The sequence below is a fragment of the Schistocerca nitens genome, chromosome 3 (assembly GCF_023898315.1).
Source record: "Schistocerca nitens isolate TAMUIC-IGC-003100 chromosome 3, iqSchNite1.1, whole genome shotgun sequence".
Classification (NCBI taxonomy): domain Eukaryota; kingdom Metazoa; phylum Arthropoda; class Insecta; order Orthoptera; family Acrididae; genus Schistocerca; species Schistocerca nitens.
In genome coordinates this window covers 600,114,470-600,140,801 of record NC_064616.1, presented here as the reverse complement: position 1 = coordinate 600,140,801, position 26,332 = coordinate 600,114,470, and the positions used below count along the sequence as shown (strand labels likewise).

General features: G+C 41.3%; 1 protein-coding gene across 2 annotated transcripts in view; it reads right to left on the bottom strand.

Moving 5' to 3' along the window:
• The window catches only part of LOC126248521 (pyruvate dehydrogenase E1 component subunit beta, mitochondrial), a 95,818-nt gene that overhangs the window by 51,744 nt on the left and 17,742 nt on the right, over window positions 1–26,332 (bottom strand). For both annotated transcript variants that reach the window (XR_007545500.1, XM_049949574.1), the window contains exon 5: window positions 25,737–25,844. Coding sequence is in view for 1 of the 2 variants with exons in the window: in XM_049949574.1 (XP_049805531.1) it covers window positions 25,737–25,844 (108 nt within the window). In the remaining variant the exon portion in view is untranslated. The remainder of the gene's footprint in view (window positions 1–25,736; window positions 25,845–26,332) is intronic.

Sequence of the window (26,332 nt, the reverse complement as noted above, 5' to 3'; positions counted from 1 at the left end):
GTTTGAGATCGAGGAGGGCTGTGCTGCAAAAGGGAGCCAGCTGCAGCAAGATCTGGATCAGAAAGAAAGCGGGCAACCCGGGGGCCCACAGACCGTGGTTCTTGTGGTCGTGGTGTGGCAGCAGACCTTTGGCCTGTAAGGTGCCGAGAAGGGGGGGTCCCGGGAGGGGTGCCCTTGACCGGCAGACACCGAAGAAGTGGGACACTTCTCCACCTGGGAGTTGGGAACAGCACCCGGAGGGGGTGGGAACCGCAGGGGAGGGGGGGAGGAGAGGTGTTCGGGAGGAAGGGGTGAAGATGTAACTGAAGCATAGCTAGACGTCATTGACACAGGATGAAGACGTGCATACTTCTTACAAGCCTCAGCGTAGGTTAGACGATCAAGGGAGTTATACTTCTCTATCTTCTTTTCCTTCTTGTAAGCCAGGCATTCCAGTGACCGTGAAGAATGATTACCATAACAATTAACACACACAGGAGGGGGAACACAGGAACTCCCCTCAAGGGGTGGATGTCCACAGCCACCACAGAGAGGGGTCTGCGAACAGTGGGAAGATGCGTCCAAAACGCGACCACTTAAAACATCTCATAGGTGGTGGGATGTACGGCTTCACGTCACATTGATAAACCATAATCTTGACCTTCTCATGGAGGGTATCCCCCTTCAGAAGCCAGGATAAAGGCACCAGTATCAATGCAATTGTCCTTCAGGCCCTTCTGAACACGTCGAACAAAGTGAACACCCCGCCATCCTAGATTGTCCCTAAGGTCCTCATCAGAAAAAGAGGTATAAACATGTTGTGAAAAGCTGAGAGTGTAATAAAAGACAAGAGGTGCTCCAAACTAGAATAATAGAAATTATTATAACAAAAAATGGAACATGGGAAAACATTTAAATGGTAAAAAAATGGAGAAGAGAGGCATATGCTCAATAATAGGTTCCCTACTAGAAACTTTCATGGTGTTGGGGTTTGAATGACATACCCAAACTACTTGTGCAGTATCACGTTACCTGCCACTGTTTTGCAACTAATTGTCTTGGGAAAGTGATCGGTTCTTTCAGTTTCTTCCTGTGGGATGACTATAGCTTTGGTCATTCAGTGTTCTGTGTGGCCTTCAAGTTGTTCACGAGTGCCAAATTATTATACCAATAGAAGTCACAACCTTTAGCTAAGAGCTGGAAGAATTTGACAGTTGAAAGGTAAATTTACAAACATTAATGAGAAGTCAGTCAACTTATTTAATGTATTCTGTTTAATGGTTTTATAACTTTGTTTGTGACAGAAGGGCTAAAGCTAATCTCAAATAACCAAGTTAAACGTTCCAACGATACCTCACCCACCTATCCTCCCCCACCCAGCGACATCAACACTGTAATAAAACGTGCACACTCTTGTCATGTCTCAAATTGTTTCTTCCTTCCTCTTTCAGTTGGGTCTCTTCGTCTTTAAACTTAATCTGAGAGTCCTTGACCAGTCCCACTTGTTAGTTGTCAGGGTCGTCACTGACTCCTATCTCTGATTAAAATTACATACAGAAGAGCTTCCTCTTAATTAAATCTGAATGTAAACAATGAGCGACACTTTGAAGTACTTTTGTAGACTTATTCCCACTACTTAAAGACACTGTGGAATTAAGGTAGACAAGCCCAATCACCACTGCAACTATTCAATGTAAATAATAATATCTGTATCGAATGCTGCAATAGTATCTGTATCTAATGCTGCAATAGTATCTGTATCTAATGCTGCAATAGTATCTGTATCTAATGCTGCAATAGTATCTGTATCTAATGCTGCAATAGTATCTGTATCTAATGCTGCAATAGTATCTGTATCTAATGCTGCAATAGTATCTGTATCTAATGCTTCACTCCTCCAAAAACCTATGGTACACTACCGCTAGAAGAGGAGCAAGTTCTTTTACATACTCTGTGTAGAACTGTGCAGGTATCCTGTTGTGTCCAGTGACCTTTCCTCTGTTAAGTGATTTCAATTCCTTGTGAATCCAGTCATCATTTAGAATGAACCAGTTTCGGTAAAAGACGTTTAGTTTTTCGGCCTTCTCTCCGTCATCTTCGGCTTTGATGCTATTGGGGTCACAGTGTCTGGATAGAGGGCTTCGATCTATCTACTGATTTAATGTAACACTAAAGTTTCTTTGGATTTTCTGTCAAGTTCGTAGACAGAATTTTACTTTAAATCCATTGACCCTTCACCCATGGCTACCCTTACACTAATTTTCACTTCAGTTTTTGTTTGTGAGGCTTGGGCTACATTTAAATTTGCAGTGAAGCTCTATTTGCTTTTGAAGCAGCTTGCTATCACAGTTGTCTAGCCACATCAGATCTGTTCCACCCCTCACAACTTTGCTCAGCAAATACCTGTATGAGGCATATTGTACAATACTATGTTAATTGATGCTCAACATTTTTGGTCCTTAGGATGAATTTTTCATGTTAACTGCTCAGGTAATCTGAAATCTATTTCTTATCACTCTCACTAAGCCTTACCCTATTATTCTGAAACACCCTCATGATTGCCAATTTCCTGTTCGACACAGAGTCAAACATTTTTGGCTTCTTGTTGGCCAGGAGATCTAATACATTATTTTCATGAGTCTGTTCTTTGATTAGCTATGCGATATAATTTTCTGATAAGGCATTTAGGACAATTTCATGTGATTCCCCATCTCTACTACCTGGCTTAATCACTTGAGTCTTCAAGTCTATAGGTGGTAAGTTGAAATCTCCATTTAATATAATAACACAGCAAGGAAATACATGTGCAATCTTTTCTAAGTTTCACCTCTAATGTTCTGGCTCTACTACTCCCGAGGCAGAAGATCTGTAAAAGCAACAAATGATCATGTTTAATCCAACTTTTGGTTTGTTGGTTTATGGGAGTTGAAGGGACCAGACTACAAAGGCCACCTGTCCCTTTTTCCACAACCATGAAAACCCACACGGAATAGAAACAAGCAACGGAGGTAACAAGGGACGACACAGAACAAGAAAGACACAAAGACCAGAAAACAAGGAATTAAAAGCGCACAGAGTTGTACAGTGGTTGGCCAAGCATGTAAACAAAGGAGGAAAAGCCAACCACCAAGAGACACACTAAAAACCCCAATCTAAAACTGCAGGCCAAAGACCAGACGCAACACACAAAAGGGACAAACCCTCAGATTGAGTGATAAAAGCCCCCTGCTCGAATAAAACTCGAAACTAAGCCTGCCGTTGCAGCGTCATCCGTTAAAAGAGCAGGGAGCGTATCAGACAGCGCAAATGTATGTCTGAGCGCAGTTAAAAGCGGACAGTCCAACAAGATGTGGACCACTGTCAATACTGACCAGCAGCGACATAGAGGTGGGTTCTCACGGCGCAATAAATGACCGTGTGTCAGCCAGGTGTTGCCAATGCGTGGCTGGCAGAGAACAACAGAGTCCTTGCGGGAGGTTCGCATGAAGGAGTTCCACACACACCTGTGGTCTCCTTGATGACCCGAAGTTTGTTGGGTGAAGGCAGGGTGTACCATTCATCACTCTAGGTACCAAGGACTTTCTGCCACAACACAGACTGGAGATCACATTCCGAAAGGCCAATCTCCAGGGCTGGTTCACTGGTATCCCGTTTGGCCACCCTGTCAAAACGTTTGTTACCCGGGATGCCGACATGAACCGAGGTCCACACAAAAACCACGGAGCGGTCGCAATGGGCAACAGTGTGGATGGACTCTTGGATAGCCATTACCAGACAAGAGCGAGGAAAACACTGGTCGATAGTTCTTAAGTCGCTCACGGAGTCACTACAGATAACGAAGGCCTCACCTGAGCAGGACCAGATATACTCTAGGGCATGAGAGATGGCTACAAGCTCTGCAGTGAAAACACTGCAGCCATCCAGCAATGAGCATTGCTCAGATTGTTCCCCAAGTGTAAAGGCATAACCAACTTGACCAGCATCCATCGAACCATCGGTATAGACTATGGCAGAGCTGGGAAATGCGGCGAGGATGGAAAGAAAGCGCCAGCAGAGGGCCTCAGGAGAGACTGAGTCTTTCGGGCCTTGAGCTAAATCCAACTGAAAGCATGAGTAGGGCGCACACCACAGGGGTATATGCATATGGGCCTGGAAAAGAGGTGGGAGAGGGAAAAACTCAAGCCCAGAGAGAAGAGACCAGATGCAAACCGCTATCGGACACCCTGACCGGGACCGCCGTTCGGGAAGATGGACGACCGAGTTGGGGAACAGGAGACGGTAATTGGGATGCCCGGGCAAGCTAAAAACATGCATAGCATAAGTGGCCAGCAGTCATTGGCGCCGGATCCGCAACAGAGGGACACCAGCCTCCACAAGTAGGTTGTCGACAGGGCTCGTGCGGTAAGCTCCAGTTGCGAGCCGGATCCCGCAGTGAAGGATGAGGTCAAGCAACCGCAAGGCTGAAGGCAATGCCGAACCATAAACCAGGCTCCCATAATCGAGACGAGACTCAATTTATGCGTGATACAGTCGGAGAAGGGTAGACCAATGGCATCCCAGCAGGTGTGACTCAAGCAACGAAGAGCGTTAAGATGGTGCCAGCACATTTGTTTAAGCTGCCGAATATGGGGAAGAAAAGTCAACAGGGCATCAAAAAGCAAGCCCAAAAACCAATGCATCACCACCACAGCCAGTGGTTCGCCGTCAACATAAAGCCGTGGCTCAGGATGAACAGTGCGATGCTGGCAGAAATGCATGACGTAGGTCTTGGTGGCCGAGAACTGGAAGCTGTGCATGACAGCCCAAGACTGCGCCCTGTGGATAGCACCCTGTAGCTGCTGTTCAGCAACCACAATGCCAGTGGAGCTATAGTACAGGCAAAAGTCATCAGCATACAAAGAAGCCGTTACAGACGTTCCCACAGCTGCAGCTAGCCCACTGATAGCAACTAAAAAGAGGCAGACATTCAAGACAGAGCCTTGCGGGACCCCATTCTCCTGGACTAGGGAGGAACTACAGGAGGGACCAACTTGCACGTGGAAGGAACGAAGTGGCAGAAAATTTTGAATAAAAATCAGGAACGGGCCGCTGAGACCCCACCCACGAAGCGTGGTGAGGATGTGATGTAGCCATGTTGTATCATAAGCCTTCCGCATGTCAAAAAAAGACAGCAACCAAATGCTGATGGTGGGCAAATGCCATGCGGATGGCAGACTCCAGGCAGACCAGATTAATGGATTACGGAACCCACCCTGGGACAGAACGAGAAGGCCCCAAGACTCAAGTAGCCAACTCACCCTCCAGCTCACCACACGTTCGAGCAACTCCATCACCATCAATGCACGCAATGTTGGTGAGGCTAATGGGGCGATAGCTGTCCACCTCCAGTGGGTTCTTGCCAGGTTTCAACACTGGGATGACAATGCTTTCCTGCCACTGTGATGGGAACTCACCCTCAACCCAGATGGTTGAAAAGGTCTAGGAGGCATTGCTGGCAGTTCACTGAGAGGCGTTTGAGCATCTGATAGTGGATGTGATCCGGCCCAGGAGCCATATCAGGGCAAGCGGCAAGGGCACTTTGGAATTCCCACTCACTGAATGGAGCATTGTACGATTTGGGGTGGCGCGTACGGAATGAAAGGCTCCGATGTTCCAACCACTCTTTTAAGGAGCAGAAGGCCAGTGGGTAATTCGTAGAAGTGGAACTGAGAGCATAATGCTCTGCTAAGAGTTCTGCAATCACATCTGAGTCAGTACAGACGCATCCATTCAGGGAACGCCCAGGTATGCTGACAGGGGTCCGATATCCATAGGCGCCTAATATTGGCCCAAACCTGCGATGGAGAGGTATGAATGCCAATGGTGGAGACATACCTTTCCCAGCACCCTGCTTCCAGCAGTGAATAAGGCATCGAGTTCAGGCATGGAGCCACTTAAAGGCAATAAGGTGGTCCAGTGACGGGTGCCACTTATGACGTTGGAGGGCCCGCCTGCGATCGCAAATTGCCTCAGTGATCTCTGGTGATCACCAAAGCACAGTCCTCCACCGAGGGGACCCAGAAGAACACGGAATTGCAGATTCCACTGCAGAAATAATGCATATGGCGATCGTATGAACCATCACATCAATGGTGTCATGAGAAAGAGGCTCAATAGTGGCAATGGAGGTGAACGAGTCTCAATCAGCCTTATTCAAAGCCCATCTGGGGAGACACCTAGAAGAGTGACGCTGTGACAGTGACAGAAAGATCAGAAAGTGGTCATTACCGCACAAGTCGTCACGCACATGCCAGAGAATGGATGGTAGAAGGCCACGGCTGCAGACCAACGAAAGGTCAATGGGCGAGTATGTGCCATGTGCCACACTGAAATGTGTGGAGGCACCATTATTTAAGGGAGAAAGGTCGAGCTCTGGCAACACTTGCTCAACGACAGTGCCTCGGCCTGTTGCCACTAATCCACCCCACAAAGGGTTATAGACATTAAAGTCGCCCAGTGAAAGGAAAGGTGGCAGCATTTGGGCTATCAGCGCAGTCAATACATGCTGTGGGACATCACCATCCGGTGCAAGATAGATACTGCACACAGTAACAGCCTGAGGCGTACACACCCACACAGCGACAGCCTCTAAAGATGTTTGAAGAGGGACAAACTCGCTGTAAAGAGAGTTAAGGACTTAGACGCAGACTCCACCAGATACCCTCTCATAAGCTGCTCAATTCTTATAACAACCCCGATAGCCACGGAGGGTGGGGGTTTGCATCCCTGGAAACCCAAGTTTCCTAGAGAGCAATGCAGAATAAAAGGTGAAGGCTGAGAAGTTGTTTGAGCTCAGCAAGGTGGCGGAAAAAAACCGCAGCAATTCCACTGGAGAATGACATTGTCCGCAGCCGAAAAAGGTGTGAAGGGACTTAGGAGGCAGATTACACTTCTGGGTCATCTACCACCACCGAAGAAGAGCCAGGATCTAGAACCATTGCATCTCAGGTAGAGGCGTGATCGAGTTCGTCGGGGGATGCCAGAATCTCCACCTCATCCTCAGTTACAGAGATGGTAGGTAGCGGTGACGGTGGGGATGCCACCACATTTTCCTGGTCTTAGGGGCCTTCATTTTTGACTTGTCTCACTGCTCCTTTGGTTTCTCTGGCTGAGAGGGCTTCACGGATTCAGTCTCCAAAACTGAGGAGGATAGTGAAGCCCTATGACCAGCTGTTTCTGAACACTTCAGTCACTGGCAGGAGTCATCCTTCCCACCAGGAGAAACCTGGGGAGGAAGGGACCCAAGGGACCCCTTCCGATTGAGAGGAGCTTAAGAAGTGGTACGTTTCTCCAGCTCAGAAGTGGGGATGGACGTCCCCAATGGTTTGGGGGGGGGGGGTGTTGCTCCCGAATGAGGTGATGCAGGAGCAACAAGGAGGGAAACGCCCCCCCCCACCCCCCCCTCCCATCAAGGGGGCAGGTGTAGCCTTACGGCTCTGAGGGCTGACTGGAATTGGTGAAACGGATGGGGCTGGAACTGCAGTTATAGCGGCAGCGTAAGAGGTTATCATGCGCATTGGATGGGGCCTTTCAAAGTTTCTTTTTGCCTCAGTGTAGGTCAGTCTGTCCAGGGTCTTGTATTCCATTATTTTCCTCTCCTTCTGTAGAATCCTACAATCCGGCGAGCAAGGAGAATGGTGCTCCCCGCAGTTGAAACACATGGGAGGTGGGGCACATGGGCTATTGGGATGGGATGGACGACCACAATCTTGACATATGAGGCTGGAAGTACAGCGGGAAGACATATGGCCGAACTTCCAGCACTTAAAGCACTGCATCGGGGGAGGGATATACGGCCTGACATCACAGCAGTAGACCATCACCTTGACCTTCTCAGGTAATGTAACACCCGCAAGGCCAAGATGAAGGCACTGGTGGCAACCTGATAATCCCTCTAACACAGGCGGACATGCTGGACGAAATGGACATGTCGTCGCTCTAATTGGTGCACAGCTCGTCATCGGACTGTAAAAGAAGATCCCTGTGGAAGATAATACCCTGGACCATATTTAAGGTCTTATGGGGCATGATAGTAACAAAAACATTCCCCAGCTTGTCACAAGTGAGTAATGCCCGTGACTGGGCAGAGGATGCTGTTTTGATCAAGACTGACCCAGATCGCATTTTGGACAAGCCCTCCACCTCCCCAAACTTGTCCTCTAAATGCGCTAAAAAGAACTGAGGCTTCATGGCCACAAAGGATTCCCTATCAGCTCACGTACAAACTAGGTACCAGGGAGAATAAGATCTGCTCCCATCCTTAGCCTTGCACTCCTCCCATGATGTGGCCAGGGAGGGGAACGACTTGGGGTCATAATTCTGTGTGTTGAATTGAGTCCTGGAATGCTTAGAGACTGCTGGTGGCTGGCCACCAGCAAGAGATTATGTACCATGCTTCATTGCAAGTCATCCGCCCTGATGCCACCCACTCTGACCCAGGGCCCTCCCCACGGGTGCCACCCAGCCGCAGCAAGGGCCACCTGGCAGGATGGCGATTGCCGGTAGTCCTGATGCCCCAGAGAGATAGGTATTTACCCCTTGGCATACGTGGGCAGTTAATGGCACAGGCATCAGCTGAGCGATCCCTGTGTTGTCAGGGGGCTACAACCAACAGGGTACAAGGCGGCCCCACCACAATGGACTGGCTACTGTGCTGGATATCAGGTGCAAATAAGTCCATGGTCGCTGTCAGCACAGAAAGCGACTCTGCAAAGTGCATGGGGGAAACCGCACCCAGGAATGTATCCTCACCCAAGAGATAGAGAATGAGCGGGACTGCAATGGGACAACAAGAAAGGGGGCTAGAGATCTCGACGCACTATGGACACGATGCACAATGTAAGGCACTCTTCCCCAACTGGCTCACTCCTCAGGAAAATTTGGAAATACGGAGGTCAAAGCCTACAGGGGACCATTACATGAAAGCCAAAATGTGTGCGACTCCTTTTAGCCGCCTCGTACAACAGGCAGGAATACCTCTGACCTGTTCTAACCCCTGGACCCGCAGGGAGGAATCCATCTTTTAACACTTTATCTTCATCCAAATATTTCACTTTTGGAATCTGCACTAACCTCACTAGATTTCTTTCTTCTTTTTCAGCTATAAACACACATCCACTGCCAACATTCAATCTATCTTTGCACTGTAAATTCAAATTGGAATTTAGAAATTAACTGCTATTAACATTAAATTTCTGCAAGATTTCTGCCCTTATACTAAGTGGGCATTGTTACCATTTATAAGTGACACCAGTTCTGATACCTTTCCATAGACACTCCTGCAATTGAGTAATATTACTCTTTACTGGTACAGTATTCTTCCTTGTCCTAAATCAGAATTTATCTTATCAGATATGTGGAGGGATTGTTGTAACTGCAGGAAAATCCAAAACTAATTACAATCATTTTCAAGCAGTACACCAAGAATAGTACGTACGAAAGAGTTAAAATTGTAGCGCTGGACGCCAGGCGTGGCAGAGGGGTCAGTCAGGGCGGAAGTTCAAACTGTCGGGCAGCTGCGCTTGATAAGAAAGCAAACAGCCACCAAGTTCTAAAGATACAAAAGAAGCTCTGTGCAGGGACCCGTGATAAGCAGCCAATTAAGAGTATCAACAGAAAGCACTTCTGGTTAGAGAGAGAAGTCTGGGAGCGGAGAAAGAAAGAGGGCTCTTGGTGGGGACAGCACTACGTCATGAGGAGCCAATGAAGGGCTCAGGACACAGTGCGTGACCATATAGGGAGAGGCACCTCTGTCCCTCCACCCAGCTTCTTAAGAAAAATAATGAAATTAATACTTACCAATACCAAATAAGGACAAGTTGCCTTCGACACTACGTCATGTCAAGCGCTGGTGGGGTCGAAGGGGAATGGTAACAAAACTCAGGAGTATGCCACTCCGCGGTCTTTTCACGCTCTAGAGGTTAGGCTCCCGGTAGCGACAGTAGTCAGTGTGGATAGCAACAGCCGACTTGAGCTGAGGAGCGGGCTGTAGGCAGGCAGCCGGAGATAGTTTCCGATGAGTGTTTAGGCAGTAGCCGTGGTACTCTGACAAAGGGTGCTAGTGTGGGCAGCAGTTACTGCAGAGCGTCTGTCAGGCAGTCTGAACGGTGAAGTTAGTCACCGTCTCTGTAATAGACTTGGCCATTCCGCAGGTACAATCACTAAGCATTTACGGTGATCTGTATTTCTTTCTTAATAAACTAGAACTTGTGTAACGATCGCAAGAGTTTAATTCCACCCACTTCCTAGCCTTGTACTTTCACACCAGGGATTGCAACATCTTGGCCAGATCAAAGTCTCCCTCTCACTAAGGTCAACCGGCTAAACCCCTTTCATGAACCATGTCACTCAATCCCTTGCAAAATCCACGCTTGGGACACAACATGATTTCTCTATCCTAAAACATCCAAATGTTCACACACTCCACTACCCTAGTAGCATGTGCAGGTGTGTGTGTGTGTGTGTGTGTGTGTGTGTGTGTGTGTGTGTGTGTGTGTTTCACACCTAACCCATACCTAACGTATTGAAGGTTTGCCACAATTATCTACCCAATAGCGGAGGCTGAGAAATAGACATCCAAGATGATCACAGAATTGTCTGAACCTCTTGTTCCAGCCTTCCACACTCTGCTTCAAACCAGGGAACCATGATCAGTTTAGGGAATGATGCTACAAAATGTTTGCTCTGCTTCCACCTCATGCCTGAAGCGAACTGTCTTCACCTAAGCAGCCAACTGCCTGTAGGAACTGAGGATTGCCTCTGAACCCATGCAACAGGCATCATATGTGCTGACATGAGAGACAATCTGCAACCATGTGCACCCAGTGCACTCAGTTACTGCCACGTATCTGACATGATCCCTGGCAAGTAGATAGGTGGGCACTGACTTCCCTTCCTTGCTCGCTGTTTCCCTAAGGAGCTCCATCAGTCGCCAATTAGTATTTTTCGAGTTAACATACCTCCACCTGTCTACGACATTTATTAGCTGAACTAGGTTCTCCATGAGAAATAGCACAAGAAGATGAGAAGATGTAGTCAACAAATTCTGCTGCACTTTCTGCCCACCCCACCCCCCAAAACACACACACACACACACACACACACACACACACACACACACACACACAATATATGGCAGTTTGTATTCTTTCGGCTTCAACGAACCACATATTCTTTCAACAGTATGACTGAAAAAGTGACAGGTGCCAGAAAAGCAGAAACCAGGCCCTACAATCAATACTCACCTTCCACATGGATGTAAATAAATAGTGAACATTGAACAAGATAAAAATGTAGTTTATGAGGAAGAATTTATTTAACTCAACATGAAAATCATGTAACTGCTGAATCATGTTCAAAAGAAAATATTTAAGAAATGGGCAACCACATTAGTCAGGCAATTTTACTAATAAGATGCTTTTGGGCTTGAAGTAAAACTGTGCATTAATCAGTAGGAGGTATTTTCATTTGCCATTAATTCTTCTAATAACTGACTATTATATACTGTATTTGTTTTGGGAACAGCACTTCACACTGTCAATATTGTAAGATAAATTCCATTAACCTACCAAAAGCATAAAAATAATTTTTAAAATTGATAACACTGCACCAACTGCAACACATTACACTGTGACATATAGATTTGTGTTTATATAATTTAAATGAGTCACTTTGAATATCTATCCAGAAAGTGTCAGTATTTTACCTAAAATATCACATACCAGAATAAAAATTCCACAGTCTGAAAATTTTGGAGGAGGGGGAAGAAGAGGGATGTTAAGCATACAAAGTGGCTGCAACATTTGCTGTGATAAGGAAGGTGGTTTCCATTTTTGAAGAGAAAACACATTATGAACTATTCAATATTTGACTTTCTCAGTAGCAAATTTAGTTTTTAAAACCATTTTGGCCCTGAGAGTCCAGCTTCAAAACCTACAGTTTATGCTATGTTTAGAGTGTGAAGTTCACAGTGAACTGCATTACAGTCCTCAACAGGTGTCTCCACCAAGGTAATCCTCAACCATAATGCTCCACCTACCACTATCAATGTTTCACTGGAAGACCATCAGCAATTTGAAATGGCAACATATGTGGAAAAATCATGAGATATTACCCTCATTTACACATGTATCAAAAATCAGATCACTGCTTTTTGATACAGGTGTAAATGATGGTAATATCTTATGATTTTTCCATATATGTTGCCATTTCAAAGCTGATGTTAAAGTGATGTCAGAACTATGATTAAAAATATCAGTGAAAAATTTTTAATAGTTCAAAGTAATTACTTGTTTTATTTTAGGCTCCCAATAGCAATACCCCCCCCCCCCCCAGCTAGAAATGAATTGTGCAATGCAGTCACTGGAGTGTTGGGGGTTATACCGTTTATTTCTATACAATTTAGTGACTGTGTGTTTAATTTAATTCTAAAATTCAGTACCATAAGGAAAGAAATAATTCTGACTAACTTCTTTCTAAATGAGGACAGTTCTTTCTGTAGTTTGTTGTAAAAGTGAATGTAGACATCATTTTAATGCAATATGAAGTCAAAATACACGAGACACTCCTCTCCTTTCCGAGGAAAAGGGGAGAAAAATTAAATTAAAATGAAGCTATGTTAGAATGAAACTAACTTCTTTATGGCAGTCTTATTTTGTTTGCAAGATTCTCAAGCCATGCCTGAAAACCTAGGGGATCAGTACTTAAATACCTAAGCACTACTACAAAAATAATTTTCACATAACATGACTGGCAAATTTTGTATTAGATAAACCTTTCAGGTACAGTCACAACATTAAACTTTTCTGTACCTGTTTCCAAATTACTATGGCATTCAACATTTAGGACTTATTATAATAAGTTTCCACATATGCCAGTCCATGCTGTGGCAAAAATCAACTTTTAGCGCATTGACTGACATTACTGGACCAAAAAATGACTACACATGTCATTGTTTTGTTGGATTATTAATCTACTTCTTCCCCAAGCCACCAAATAATTGACATGAAACAAGCACAAAACCTCATTACACTGAGAAACTACAAATTCACAGAACACTACTACATACCTTACATGTTTAGCAGTGTAGTTTATTTGTAATTCAATTAAAATGGTGTTTTAGGTAATTGCTTCAAACTCAAATATAAAATTAAGATTACCACTTTCAGGTAAGTATTTCAGCATTGTATACATAGTAAAGAGAATCTCTCATTAGTCAACCAGAACTGTAAAACAGACTATTTTCAGTTCAGCAGTACAACTTCATATTACTGCTGGCTTTTCCTGTTAGTCACTGACTAATTTCAGTTCATGTTGACTGTATCTTCTAAAGCACTGCATGTGAGAACTCTCAGTTCATTATGAAACTAACAGGTTCCAATTTTGCTGTCAGTTATTACGTGTGAAATATAACCACCAAAGTCTTACAGACAAACTCTCCTGTTCAGCTACGTTTAGCAGTAAATAAGTCTGAGTATCTGCAAATATGGCATTTTATTTACAAGAATCCTAAAGTGTTTTGACCCATTTAAGAATCCAAAACACTTTATTAAAATGTGTATTAACTATTCTGTAATTACACAATGAACACACATTAAAATATCCTTACTTCATCGACTATGTACCGACCATTCCACACATTAAATATTACAAAATACTCAGGAGGCTTGGTCTATAAAATATCAATAAATCCAGTGACTTTAGTTAGGAAAACAGTCAGGAAACATGAACACTATGGGTCTACAACACAAAAACATGCTAAGGGAGTTCTGTTAGCAATGACAGGAAAGTTTAACAGCTTAACTAAATTTACCCTTTTAAAGACACATACACAAAATAATGAACTGTTAAAATGGTGTGGAAAGTCTTGGCAGAGTATAAATAATTTAAGAGTACAGGTAACAATTCACCAGATAGTGGACGCATCAAGTTGTCTACGAGCACACAATTCACCAGTTTGCAGACGAATCCTTTTTCGAGCTAGCATTTGTGTGTGCACCCACCTGCTGGTGACCCCCCCCCCCTCCCCGTCACCTCTGTATGGCTACATTATAGTCTAGTGACTGAAGAAAAATTAGGGGTAAAATTAATGTAGCCATAAATTTTTGTACATTGGTAGGGGTGTGTGTCACAAACAGCATGCTAAAAATTCCACCTGGTAGGGTTTGAGTGTATGGGGCATGTATAAGTTACTTTTTTAGCTTTTTATTGAATATGTCGAAAACTGCACAATCTAACAAGAAACAACAATAAACTACATCAAATTTCTTACAAAAAACATCCTATTCATGTTTTCTCTGGGAGTAATAGTTTCCACAATGCAGGGGAGAGAAAACTCCCAGATTACTAGAAACAGAGTTTCAATGGAATAAAAATCAATGCATATTGTTAAATAATGTGGGTTATGGACAAATATTAAATGTTTGTATCACATCTAGGTGCAGTAGAAGCATATCAAGGAATAAACTTTGTTTTGGGGGTGTAATACAGTGGAGGGCCAGGGGGTAGGTTAGAAGCATGACGGGAGATAGGTCACTGGATTGTGGTCATGCATTTCCCTCCTTCACTGACCAGCAAAATTAAGAGTGAGCAGGCAATTCCCCACATAACCACAATCTGGAGACACACCTTCCCTCGTGCTTCTACCCTCCACCCCACGCTTCTACCCTGTTACACCCCCAGAACACAATTTTTCTGTAATGCAGTTCTACTGTGCTTAGATGTGGTGCATAAATTTAATGTTTATTCTTAACCCACTTGATTTAACAATAAACATAAATTTTATACCACCATAACAATATTTTTAAGAATGCAAATGTGCAATGTGGAAAGTATTAGCCCTACAGCAGTGGTTCCCAACCTGGGGTAATTAACCTCTGAAGAGTACAACGAAATTTTCTGAGGGGTAAACATAAAAAGGTTCTACTGTGTTTTGGTCATGAAAGTAAATTATTTTTAAAAAGTTATCATCATTACTGTAGTTGGTAGTATAATTGGTATAATGTCAACTTTATCCTGATGCCTCATGTCCCAGACTTCCTCAGCCAGTTGGATGTATTTTTCAATTTTTTCTCCTGTTATCTTCTGTATATTGTAATACTGATTACAACAACTTACCGGTAACTGTATTTTCTCAAATACTACCATTAGCATGTGTCACTATGAGGTGGCGATTACAGATTATGAAACAAAGATACGGACATCTTCCTCGCATAATCCACCCACTGTAAGCATATTTTGAACTTTGTACCACGCACCAACAACGGTAAAATTGAGGCTTGTTGATCACATATGCTTACATATCTCTTGCAAATGCCTTCTCCAAATTTTAGGTAGTTCCCACAATGGGCAAGAAATTGCTTCATTATTCACTCTGCAACAGATAAACGAACTAATTGATAGCACAACACAACTGTAACTGTGTAATGGTTACTGTAGTATGGTAGGGCCTACATAATATTATTATTATTCTTTACTTTCTCAGACGTTAAGTCTGGTTAAAAATGAAAAGTGACGCGGACCTTGATCAGGCGTCACTTCCTTTTAACTGTATGGTATGTGTTATATTGCATTTAGGAACTTTCGGGTAATTGAACATGTATCAATAATTACTGATTTCTGTAGTTGTATATATACGTTTGGATGTAGCTCTATTGCATTGATGTACTGGTGGATATTGTGTGGTATGACTCCTGTAGTTGATAGTATAATTGGTATGATGTCAACTTTATCCTGATGCCACATGTCTTTGACTTCCTCAGCCAGTTGGATGTATTTTTCAATTTTTTCTCCTGTTTTCTTTTGTATATTTGTTGTATTGGGTATGGATATTTCGATTAGTTGTGTTAATTTCTTCTTTTTATTGGTGAGTATGATGTCAGGTTTGTTATGTGGCGTTGTTTTATCTGTTATAATGGTTCTGTTCCAGTATAATTTGTATTCATCATTCTCCAGTACGTTTTGTGGTGCATACTTGTATGTAGGAACTTGTTGTTTTAAAAGTTTATGTTGTAAGGCAAGCTGTTGATGTATTATTTTTGCGACATTGTCATGTCTTCTTGGGTATTCTGTATTTGCTAGTATTGTACATCCGCTTGTGATGTGATCTACTGTTTCTATTTGTTGTTTACAAAGTCTGCATTTATCTGTTGTGGTATTGGGATCTTTAATAATATGCTTGCTGTAATACCTGGTGTTTATTGTTTGATCCTGTATTGCAATCATGAATCCTTCCGTCTCACTGTATATATTGCCTTTTCTTAGCCATGTGTTGGATGCATCTTGATCGATGTGTGGCTGTGTTAGATGATACGGGTGCTTGCCATGAAGTGTTTTCTTTTTCCAATTTACTTTCTTCGTATCTGTTGATGTTATGTGGTCTAACGGGTTGTAGAGGTGGTTATGAAATTGTAGTGGTGTAGCCGATGTATTTATATGAGTGATTGCTTTGTGTATTTTGCTAGTTTCTGCTCGTTCTATAAAGAATTTTCTTAAATTGTCTACCTGTCCATAATGTAGGTTTTTTATATCGATAAATCCCCTTCCTCCTTCCTTTCTGCTTAATGTGAATCTTTCTGTTGCTGAATGTATGTGATGTATTCTATATTTATGGCATTGTGATCGTGTAAGTGTATTGAGTGCTTCTAGGTCTGTGTTACTCCATTTCACTACTCCAAATGAGTAGGTCAATATTGGTATGGCATAAGTATTTATAGCTTTTGTCTTGTTTCTTGCTGTCAATTCTGTTTTCAGTATTTTTGTTAGTCTTTGTCTATATTTTTCTTTTAGTTCTTCTTTAATATTTGTATTATCTATTCCTATTTTTTGTCTGTATCCTAGATATTTATAGGCATCCGTTTTTTCCATCGCTTCTATGCAGTCGCTGTGGTTATCCAATATGTAATCTTCTTGTTTAGTGTGTTTTCCCTTGACTATGCTATTTTTCTTACATTTGTCTGTTCCAAACGCCATACTTATATCATTGCTGAATACTTCTGTTATCTTTAGTAATTGGTTGAGTTGTTGATTTGTTGCTGCCAGTAGTTTTAGATCATCCATGTATAGCAAATGTGTGATTTTGTGTGGGTATGTTCCAGTAATATTGTATCCATAATTTGTATTATTTAGCATGTTGGATAGTGGGTTCAGAGCAAGGCAGAACCAGAAAGGACTTAATGAGTCTCCTTGGTATATTCCACGCTTAATCTGTATTGGCTGTGATGTGATATTATCTGAATTTGTTTGGATATTAAGTGTGGTTTTCCAGTTTTTCATTACTATGTTTAGGAACTGTATCAATTTAGGATCTACTTTGTATATTTCCAATATTTGTAGTAACCATGAGTGGGGTACACTATCAAAAGCTTTTTGGTAATCAATGTATGCGTAGTGTAGAGACCTTTGTTTAGTTTTAGCTTGATATGTCACCTCTGCATCTATTATCAGTTGCTCTTTACATCCTCGCGCTCCTTTGCAGCAGCCTTTTTGTTCTTCATTTATAATTTTGTTCTGTGTTGTATGTGTCATTAATTTCTGTGTAATGACTGAAGTTAATATTTTGTAGATTGTTGGTAGGCATGTTATGGGGCGATATTTAGCTGGGTTTGCTGTGTCTGCTTGATCTTTAGGTTTCAGATAAGTTATTCCATGTGTAAGTGTATCAGGGAATATGTATGGGTCTGCAATGTAACTGTTAAATAATTTAGTTAGATGTGAATGTGTTGAGGTGAACTTCTTTAGCCAGAAATTTGCTATTTTATCATTTCCAGGGGCTTTCCAATTGTGCGTAGAATTAATTGCTCGGGTGACTTCATGTTGCAAAATTATCACTTCAGGCATTTGTGGTATCATCTTGTATGTATCTGTTTCTGCTTGTATCCACCGTGCATGCCTGTTATGTTGTACCGGGTTTGACCATATGCTGCTCCAGAAGTGTTCCATGTCTCTTATGTTTGGTGGATTGTCTATTTTTATGTGTGTGTTATCTATTGTCTGGTAAAATTTCTTTTGGTTTGTGTTGAATGTTTGGTTTTGTTTCCTTCTATTTTCACTTTTTTTGTATCTTCTAAGTCGTTTCGCCAAAGCTTGTAATTTTTGCTTCTTTTCATCTAATTGCTCTATTGCTTCTTGTTGTGAGATTTTACCTAACCTTTTTCGTTTTTTGTCTGATATTTCATTTCTTATAAATTGTGTTAACTGTCCGATGTCTTTTCTCAGTTTTTCTATTCTGATCTGTAGCCTGTGTTGCCATGCTGGTTTTGTGGGTTTCTTCTGTGTGTTGGTTGGTTCTGATATCTGCCTAGTGTGTATATTTAGTGTAGTGAGTGCTCCTACATAAACCAGTAGTTGTAACTCTTCCATAGTTGTGTATTCATTTATTTTGTTGTGTATGATTGTGTTGATAGTTTTTATTGTTGTTTCGACTTGTGGGCTATTTGGTGGTCTATGCAAGAATGGTCTAATGTCTGTATTTGTGTCTTTGTATTCTATATATGTCAACTGAAATTTTTCTTCTATATCTAACATGTGTGTCACTTCGTGTTCTATTTGTGCTTGTGCTGGTGGCTGTCTTAAAATTTCATTTTCCTCTGATTGTTTAATTGATGCGTGTTGTTCTTTGTTTGTTTGCTCTGAGATGTTTGAGTCCATTACTGTATTTTCTTCTTCTTCTAATTGCACATTATTTTGTTCCAGCATTTGTTGTACTTGTTGTTTGATGTTTTCTAATTCTGACTGGGGTATCCTGTTATTTTTTATTATTACACGAATCTGATCAGCTAGACGTTGTTCTGTTAAAAATTTTAATTCTGGGTATCTGGTAATAAATGTTGTGTATACTTGTGATCTGTATCCAGTTGTGTTGGTTCCTAGGTTTGTTGCTTGGTAATAACAGAACATGAGGTGTCGATTAACTTCATCTGACCATCTCATCCTCTGTCTTTGTTTTCCTTCTAGGGTGGTTGCAGGAAGCATATCCTGCAAAACACCTCTATTTGGATTTAAATCATTTTCCAGTTGGCTAGCAGTGTCATTACCATTGTGGGCGGGCATAGGGTTCAAGCGCCGTCCCCGACCATGACGGCGCTTGTCCGAGGCTTCTTTAGTTCTGTCCTGAACCAAGTAATCACACTAAAAGGGGGGTTAGCCCTATTAGTGGTTTGTTCTTTTCGTCGCCTTTTACGACTGGCAGAACATACCGGAGGCCTATTCTTTTCCCGGGCCTCCACGGGATATATTATTATTATTATTATTATTATTATTATTATTATTTCTTTCCTTCCTCAGACGTTATGTCTGGTTAAAAATTGAAAGTGACACGGACCTTGATCAAGCGTGACTTCCTTTTAACTGTACGGTATATGTTACATTGCATTTAGGAACTTTCAGGTAATTGAACATGTATCAACAATTACAGATTTCTGTAGTTTTATATATACGTTTGGATGTAGCTGTATTGTGTTGATGTACTGGTGGATATTGTGTTGTATGACTCCCGTAGTTGACAGTATAATTGGTATAATGTCAACTTTATCCTGATGCCACATGTCCTCGACTTCCTCAGCCAGTTGGATGTATTTTTCAATTTTTTCTCCTGTTATCTTCTGTATATTTGTCGTATTGGGTATGGATATTTCTATTAGTTGTGTTAATTTCTTCTTTTTACTGGTGAGTATGATGTAAGGTTTGTTATGTGGTGGTGTTTTATCTGTTATATTGGTTCTGTTCCAGTGTAATTTGTATTCATCATTCTCCAGTACATTTTGTGGTGCATACTTGTATGTGGAAACATGTTGTTTTATTAGTTTATGTTGTATGGCAAGTTGTTGATGTATTATTTTTGCTACATTGTCATGTCTTCTGGTGTATTCTGTATTTGTTAGTATTGTACATCCGCTTGTGATGTGATCTACTGTTTCTATTTGTTGTTTGCATAGTCTGCATTTATCTGTTGTGGTATTGGGATCTTTAATAATATGCTTGCTGTAATATCTGGTGTTTATTGTTTGATCCTGTATTGCAATCATGAATCCTTCCATCTCACTGAATATATTGCCTTTTCTTAGCCATGTGTTGGATGCGTCTTGATCGATGTGTGGCTGTGTTAGATGATACGGGTGCTTGCCATGTAGTGTTTTCTTTTTCCAATTTACTTTCTTTGTATCTGTTGATGTTATGTGATCTATAGAGTTGTAGAAGTGGTTATGAAATTGCAGTGGTGTAGCCAACGTATTTATATGAGTAATTGCTTAGTGTATTTTTGCTAGTTTCTGCTCGTTCTATAAAGAATTTTCTTAAATTGTCTACCTGTCCATACTGTAGGTTTTTTATGTCGATAAATCCCCTTCCTCCTTCCTTTCTGCTTAATGTGAATCTTTCTGTTGCTGAATGTATGTGATGTATTCTATATTTGTGACATTGTGATTGTGTAAGTGTATTGAGTGCTTCCAGGTCCGTGTTACTCCATTATTATTATTATTATTATTATTATTATTATTATTATTGCTACTACTACTGGCTGTCGTCAGACATTATCAGGGTGTATACGTAGACGAGGAAAAAAAATTCCCTGATTTCCCGCTTAGAAATATGCTTTCTCCTGGATGAAAATACACTTTTTCCATGTTAAGTAACAGTATACTTCCTCAGAACCATAAAACTTATCGAGTTTGCGATGCGGTTTTGTAAGCCAGTCATAGCTCATGTCAAGCGATCGCGCCAGCCGATGACTGCGGATATTCACAGCATAGGACATGTGACAATCAGCCAATACCAACATCACTGTTAAAAAGTGTGAACACACAAATAGGTAAAGGTAATGGTTTAAATTAATATACACAGTGTTGCTGCAAGAAAATAAAAGCTTTCACGTATAATATTTGTCTTTAAGGTTAATAGGCTGCAAGAGAAGCTAAGCTTTCACACATAATGTTTATCTTTTTGCACATGTTACACTTTAAGACACATCACACAAATGTGCCTCTAAAATTTTTTAACAACGACGTAAATGTCTGTCTTCTGGGCTCGAAAATATTGTAAATGGTCATCCTCAAACCGCTCTGTGATTTAAGAAATTCATCAGACATTTGTGAACAGAGTTCTTTTTGCTTAAAAGGAAATTTACTTTGAAAGTAACACTTTTCAAACAACCATTCGGAATATTTTCCTGCGACCTCTTAGAAATAGATTCGTTTCAGCAGTTGCCAGATAACAGGTGTCGCCTTGCTTACGCAGCTACGATGACGCAGGAATCTGGTACATTCGTACGTGTAAAACAATACAAGATCTTACATTATGTCATAAAAGGAACAAGACATTAGAGGATATTCCAACAGCATGGGAATTTTGTGAACCATACTAAAATGCATAATTCGGCTTAAAGTGCACATTCGTATGTCCAGATTCAGATGTAAATTTTCTTGCAGTACCAGTACTGTATTATCTCATGTTTGGTTCTTTATTATGGCATAATGTCATATGTGCTAGAATATGAAAACATGAACTTCAAATGAAGTGAACAGTTGAAACTAGCCAATAGTGTGGAATTAAACACTTCATTTCAAATAAATCGACTGCCTCAGCAGAAAAGATTAATAAAAGCAAAATTTCTTTAGCAAACCGACAAAAATAACTTCATTGTTCTGCAAGGTGATTAACGCTCGACTTACAGAAAGGTGGAATCAAAATAAAATCTGAAATTAATAACATATTTTAGAATTCTATAATTATGTGAATGTATTTTAATTCACTTGATAGCTTCCGAGCACACAAATCTTTTTTGTTTTCATTTGACGTGAGAGCAATAAACGAAGAGGAAACAGCAAAAACACTTACTGGCAACACGGGTCACATCGAGACTACCACCTCAGACTGCTCTGTGCATGTTCCGGATCTACGATATTTCCAAACCTGTGCAATATTAGATAGCGGCACTCCCCCTCCCTCGAGCGTTTAAGGTAGGACGCCAAAAATTTAAAAAATCGACTTTTCAAAAATATCTTCATTTTGCAGCGCACATCTTACTGAAGAGTCTGCTACATAAAACATATATGTTCGAGGGAACGTAAGACATGTTATTTGGTCTTAAGTGTGACAAAGTGCAGTGCCACACCTCTTCACACAGCATTCTTCCATCGCACGTCGCTGTATTTCGCTCCGTGGAATTCAAACGTGTAATATTTTGTAATGGGTGCCATCAAATTATATTCAGGCCAGTGGAAATTAAAATGTCCTGTGGTGCCTCTCCTGCTCGCAGTCTGCCAGTTTGACACCCTGCCCCTCTTTTTAAAAAAAAAACCTCGCCATTAATACTGGATGGGATTATTTGTAACTGACAGAACAAGAACTCTTCAGAAAATTTGTAGTCTTTACTGCCTATTAGCAAATAACTTGCTGTTTTGTGTGACATAAAATTAAACACAGGATACATAAAATGAGTAAAGACAAGAGACAAGCAGGACAGTACACATTTCTTCAATCCTTAATCCCTAACTTTTTTCCCTCTCTAATCTTGCCACAGCTTTATATGGCATACTTTCCTTTCTGGCAAAGAATCTATTACCTCACCAAAGTTCATAAAGATTTTGCTACACGGGAAAACGAAATGTCATTGTCCAATACTAGAAAAGCTGTTATTAAAATAGTACCCAAGACTAGTGTGGTTTCTCGATCTGATTACATGTATTTTGTCACCGTCTGCTAGATAAAACAAAATAGGCCTGCCTAATATTGCAGCAATTGCTACACACACCAAATAAATGAGACTGTTTTGGCACAAATGGTCATTCTCATAACACAATAGAATATAATTCACGAAGTACCAATATCAAATGCCTATTAGGCCAACTACAAACAAAAAGTTTTATGTTAGGAAATAGTTTCACATTTCATTCATACACTCTAGTTTCTGAAGCAAGATATCGAAAAGCAGTAGTACAAAATTTTTATATAAATTTGGAATTGTCATATTCTTCTGTAATTTGTGTGAGGCCCCGTTTATTCTCCTTCTTCGTTCTAACAAACAATCTTGTTGTCACTAATTCTGTAACTATTCCTGACAGTGTCAAAACTTATCCTCTGGTTAACTTCACTAACCCTGCCACAATCACCGGTTTAGTTATCGCATTTATTCCCCAGTTAGGCATTATTACGTGTTCGTACAACGCGTTTTCCATGCTACTCCCAGAATAGGACTTTAGCGGCCGTTAGCCAGGGACTGTATAACTGGTCCTTAATAGTGCAGCGGTCTGGCCAAAAAATTTTCTGTCAAAATTTCTTTTTCTTGGATACACGGAGAAGACAATACATAATCTTTGTTGCCTGTTATTCCTTTATTTCCACTCTGGTAGTCTGAATCTATGGATTTCGCTAGTAATTATAATGCTGATCATTTGAAAACCCAGTCAACCACATAAACAGCGATTGGCATTCACCCGTTCAGCTTTATTCCGATCAGCTCATATAGCCCTGTCCCCTTTTGTCTGCAGGAAAGTTTATTTCTGGATGCGATGGGGATTCCCCTGGCAGGGATATCACATACACTATGTACACATTCAAAAATCAACTTATGATAAATTCAGAAATCAACTTAGAATTTGTTCAAAAATGTTCAAAAATCAACAGGGATGCGTTCAAAATCATAGCTCCGAGCTTGTTGCACATATGTGAATCTGGCAGACTAGTAGCACCAATAAAATTTTTCCGGATAGCATCTGGCTACTTGCTGTTGTATACAGCTAACTGCCACACTTCTGTAGCCAGAAGCGAGATAAGGTACTACTCATACGCGACTCAACTGCGCATGAGCTTACTCGCAACCGCTCAAACAAATCTAATATAAACAGTTGTGACGTCAAGCTCATTGGAGGCAATTTATTGTTATGAAACATTGCATAGTCTTCCTAAAGCGTTTGACACATTTTGCTGTTGGCAGACGCTTTTATGACCACTGTGTTTTGTTGTTGTATATGGTGCATTTCCTTTGTAACTTCAGTTTTATTTTCATTTTTTCCTTTCATTCGTGTTTTATTGTTGTAGCATTATTCTGCAGTAGCAAGATACAGTAATATTCTTTGTTAGAGTATTGGTTCTTACCAGTCAAAGTTACAAAAATATACCTGAAAACTAAAACAATGAAAAATTCCTGGAATTCTAAAAACTTCCCGGGTTTATCCCGGTTTTCTCCCGGATGTAAAAATTCCCGGGTTTTTCCCTGATCTCCCGGTTGTCTCGTGTCGTATACACCCTGATTATGCATTCACAGTGGCAGTCTTTCCGTTTCTGTCATTTAAGAGGTAAGGAGTCCAGCCATCAACTAAATTGCAAGTAATATGTATAGTGCATATATCTTAACTTGGTTGATTTTTAAATGTGGGTGCAGATTATGGGTGAAGCAGGTGTCATTAGGGAGAGGAGTATTGCAGAGGAAGCATGTTTTGTAGCAAGGTTGTTAGAAACACGCAGTACTAATTGTCTCATTGACTTATTTGTTTGTGGGTTAATAATCTACAACAAATATACAAAATTTATCTTGAATTTTAGGAGTGAAAGTGCTTAAAGAATATTGTTTTTGACTCCAATTTGTAGTTAGGCACTGATGTTGTTGATGGTGCAGGGGGAGAGAGGGGAGGTGGTACAGGCTAATTACCAGCTAATTTCTGGTTACACTCAGGGGTAATGGTCTCAGAAAGGTTGAGAACCACTGCCCTAGAGAAAAAATGAATAGGATCTTTTTTGTACGAAATATAACTTAATTTAGTTTTATATTGGGAAACATTTTTGTGATAAGGTGCAGTTTTCAAAATATTCAAGAAAAAGTGACCTTTACATGCCCCATGCACTAACACCCCACCAGTCAGAATTTTTAGTATGTTGTTGTGAAACATCCCGCAACTGTACAAAAATTTGCAACTACACAAATTTTTCCCCTAGTCAACATTTTTTGGTCCACACACACACACACACACACACACACACACACACACACACACACACACACACACACACACAGAGAGAGAGAGAGAGAGAGAGAGAGAGAGAGAGAGAGAGAGAGAGAGAGAGAGAGACTGTGTGTGTGTGTGGGGGGGGGGGGGGGGGAGAACACTGGTTACCTTTCCTCTTAAATTATTTACAAATTGCTTTTACCTAATATATGAATACTAAACTATATACATGTAATACTGGGCTGAACACACAAGTGCCGCCCGCGGTGGTCTCGCGGTTCTAGGTGCGCAGTCCGGAACCGTGCGACTGCTACGGTCGCAGGTTCGAATCCTGCCTCGGGCATGGATGTGTGTGATGTCCTAAGGTTAGTTAGGTTTAAGTAGTTCTAAGTTCTGGGGGACTGATGACCACAGCAGTTGAGTCCCATAGTGCTCAGAGCCATTTGAACCATTTTGAACACATAAGTAGTCACATAAACAAGTGGCATTAAGGGCACAAAAAATGCTCAATGTTACCCTTTGGCATAACATAACTTAATATACACACGGGAGTAGTGCAGTGTGACATGTCTGAGCTTGTGTTCAGAGATACTTACTAGTAAATAGTTGAAGCAAAGTGAGCTCACGCAGGCATCTTCTCATATAAATGTGAAAAACATTTCACACGCACTAGACAATAAACTACCGAACTCAACCACACGGTGTAGTATCACTTCTTTCCTATCTTGTTTATTCATTACATTACTTGAGAAAATCAGTGTAAATTATAATTTCGAGAAATACCTTCAGTCCTGGACAGTGGCTGTACCACGCACCAAAACATTGGGAATGTTGAGCTGCTACTCCAGCTGCAGCACCATTAGGTCCTCGGAAAACTATTGGTACGTTCACCTGCACAGAAATTGTTTCCACATAAATACACCCAAACACAGGTCACATCAATAATGTACCAATTTGTACAGCCAAAAGTAACATTGTTTATCTAACTACAGTTAAAAATGCAATTATTCAGTGTGTCCCAGTAGAAATGGTCAATATTTCATGATGTGACAGGAAAGGTCATTCAAAGCAAAAACGCCTAGCAAACACGAGCTCTAACATGCACACCTTAAGAGCTATGAGCGCTTGTGCATTAAAAGATATGTCTTCAAAAGTAGCGAAGATGAACAAGTGCTCATAGCTCTTAAGGTATGCCGTTTAGAGCCCACATTTACTGGACTTGTTTCGTGTTTTGGTCCGTACTACCACGTCTCAAAACACGGAAAGCAAAGAGCTTGCTGTAGAAGAGATTTGTTTCACAGTATTGAAGATGACATGCTCATACTGCTGAGACCATTCATCCTTGAACACTGAATATATGAAGATACCTTGATATTTAT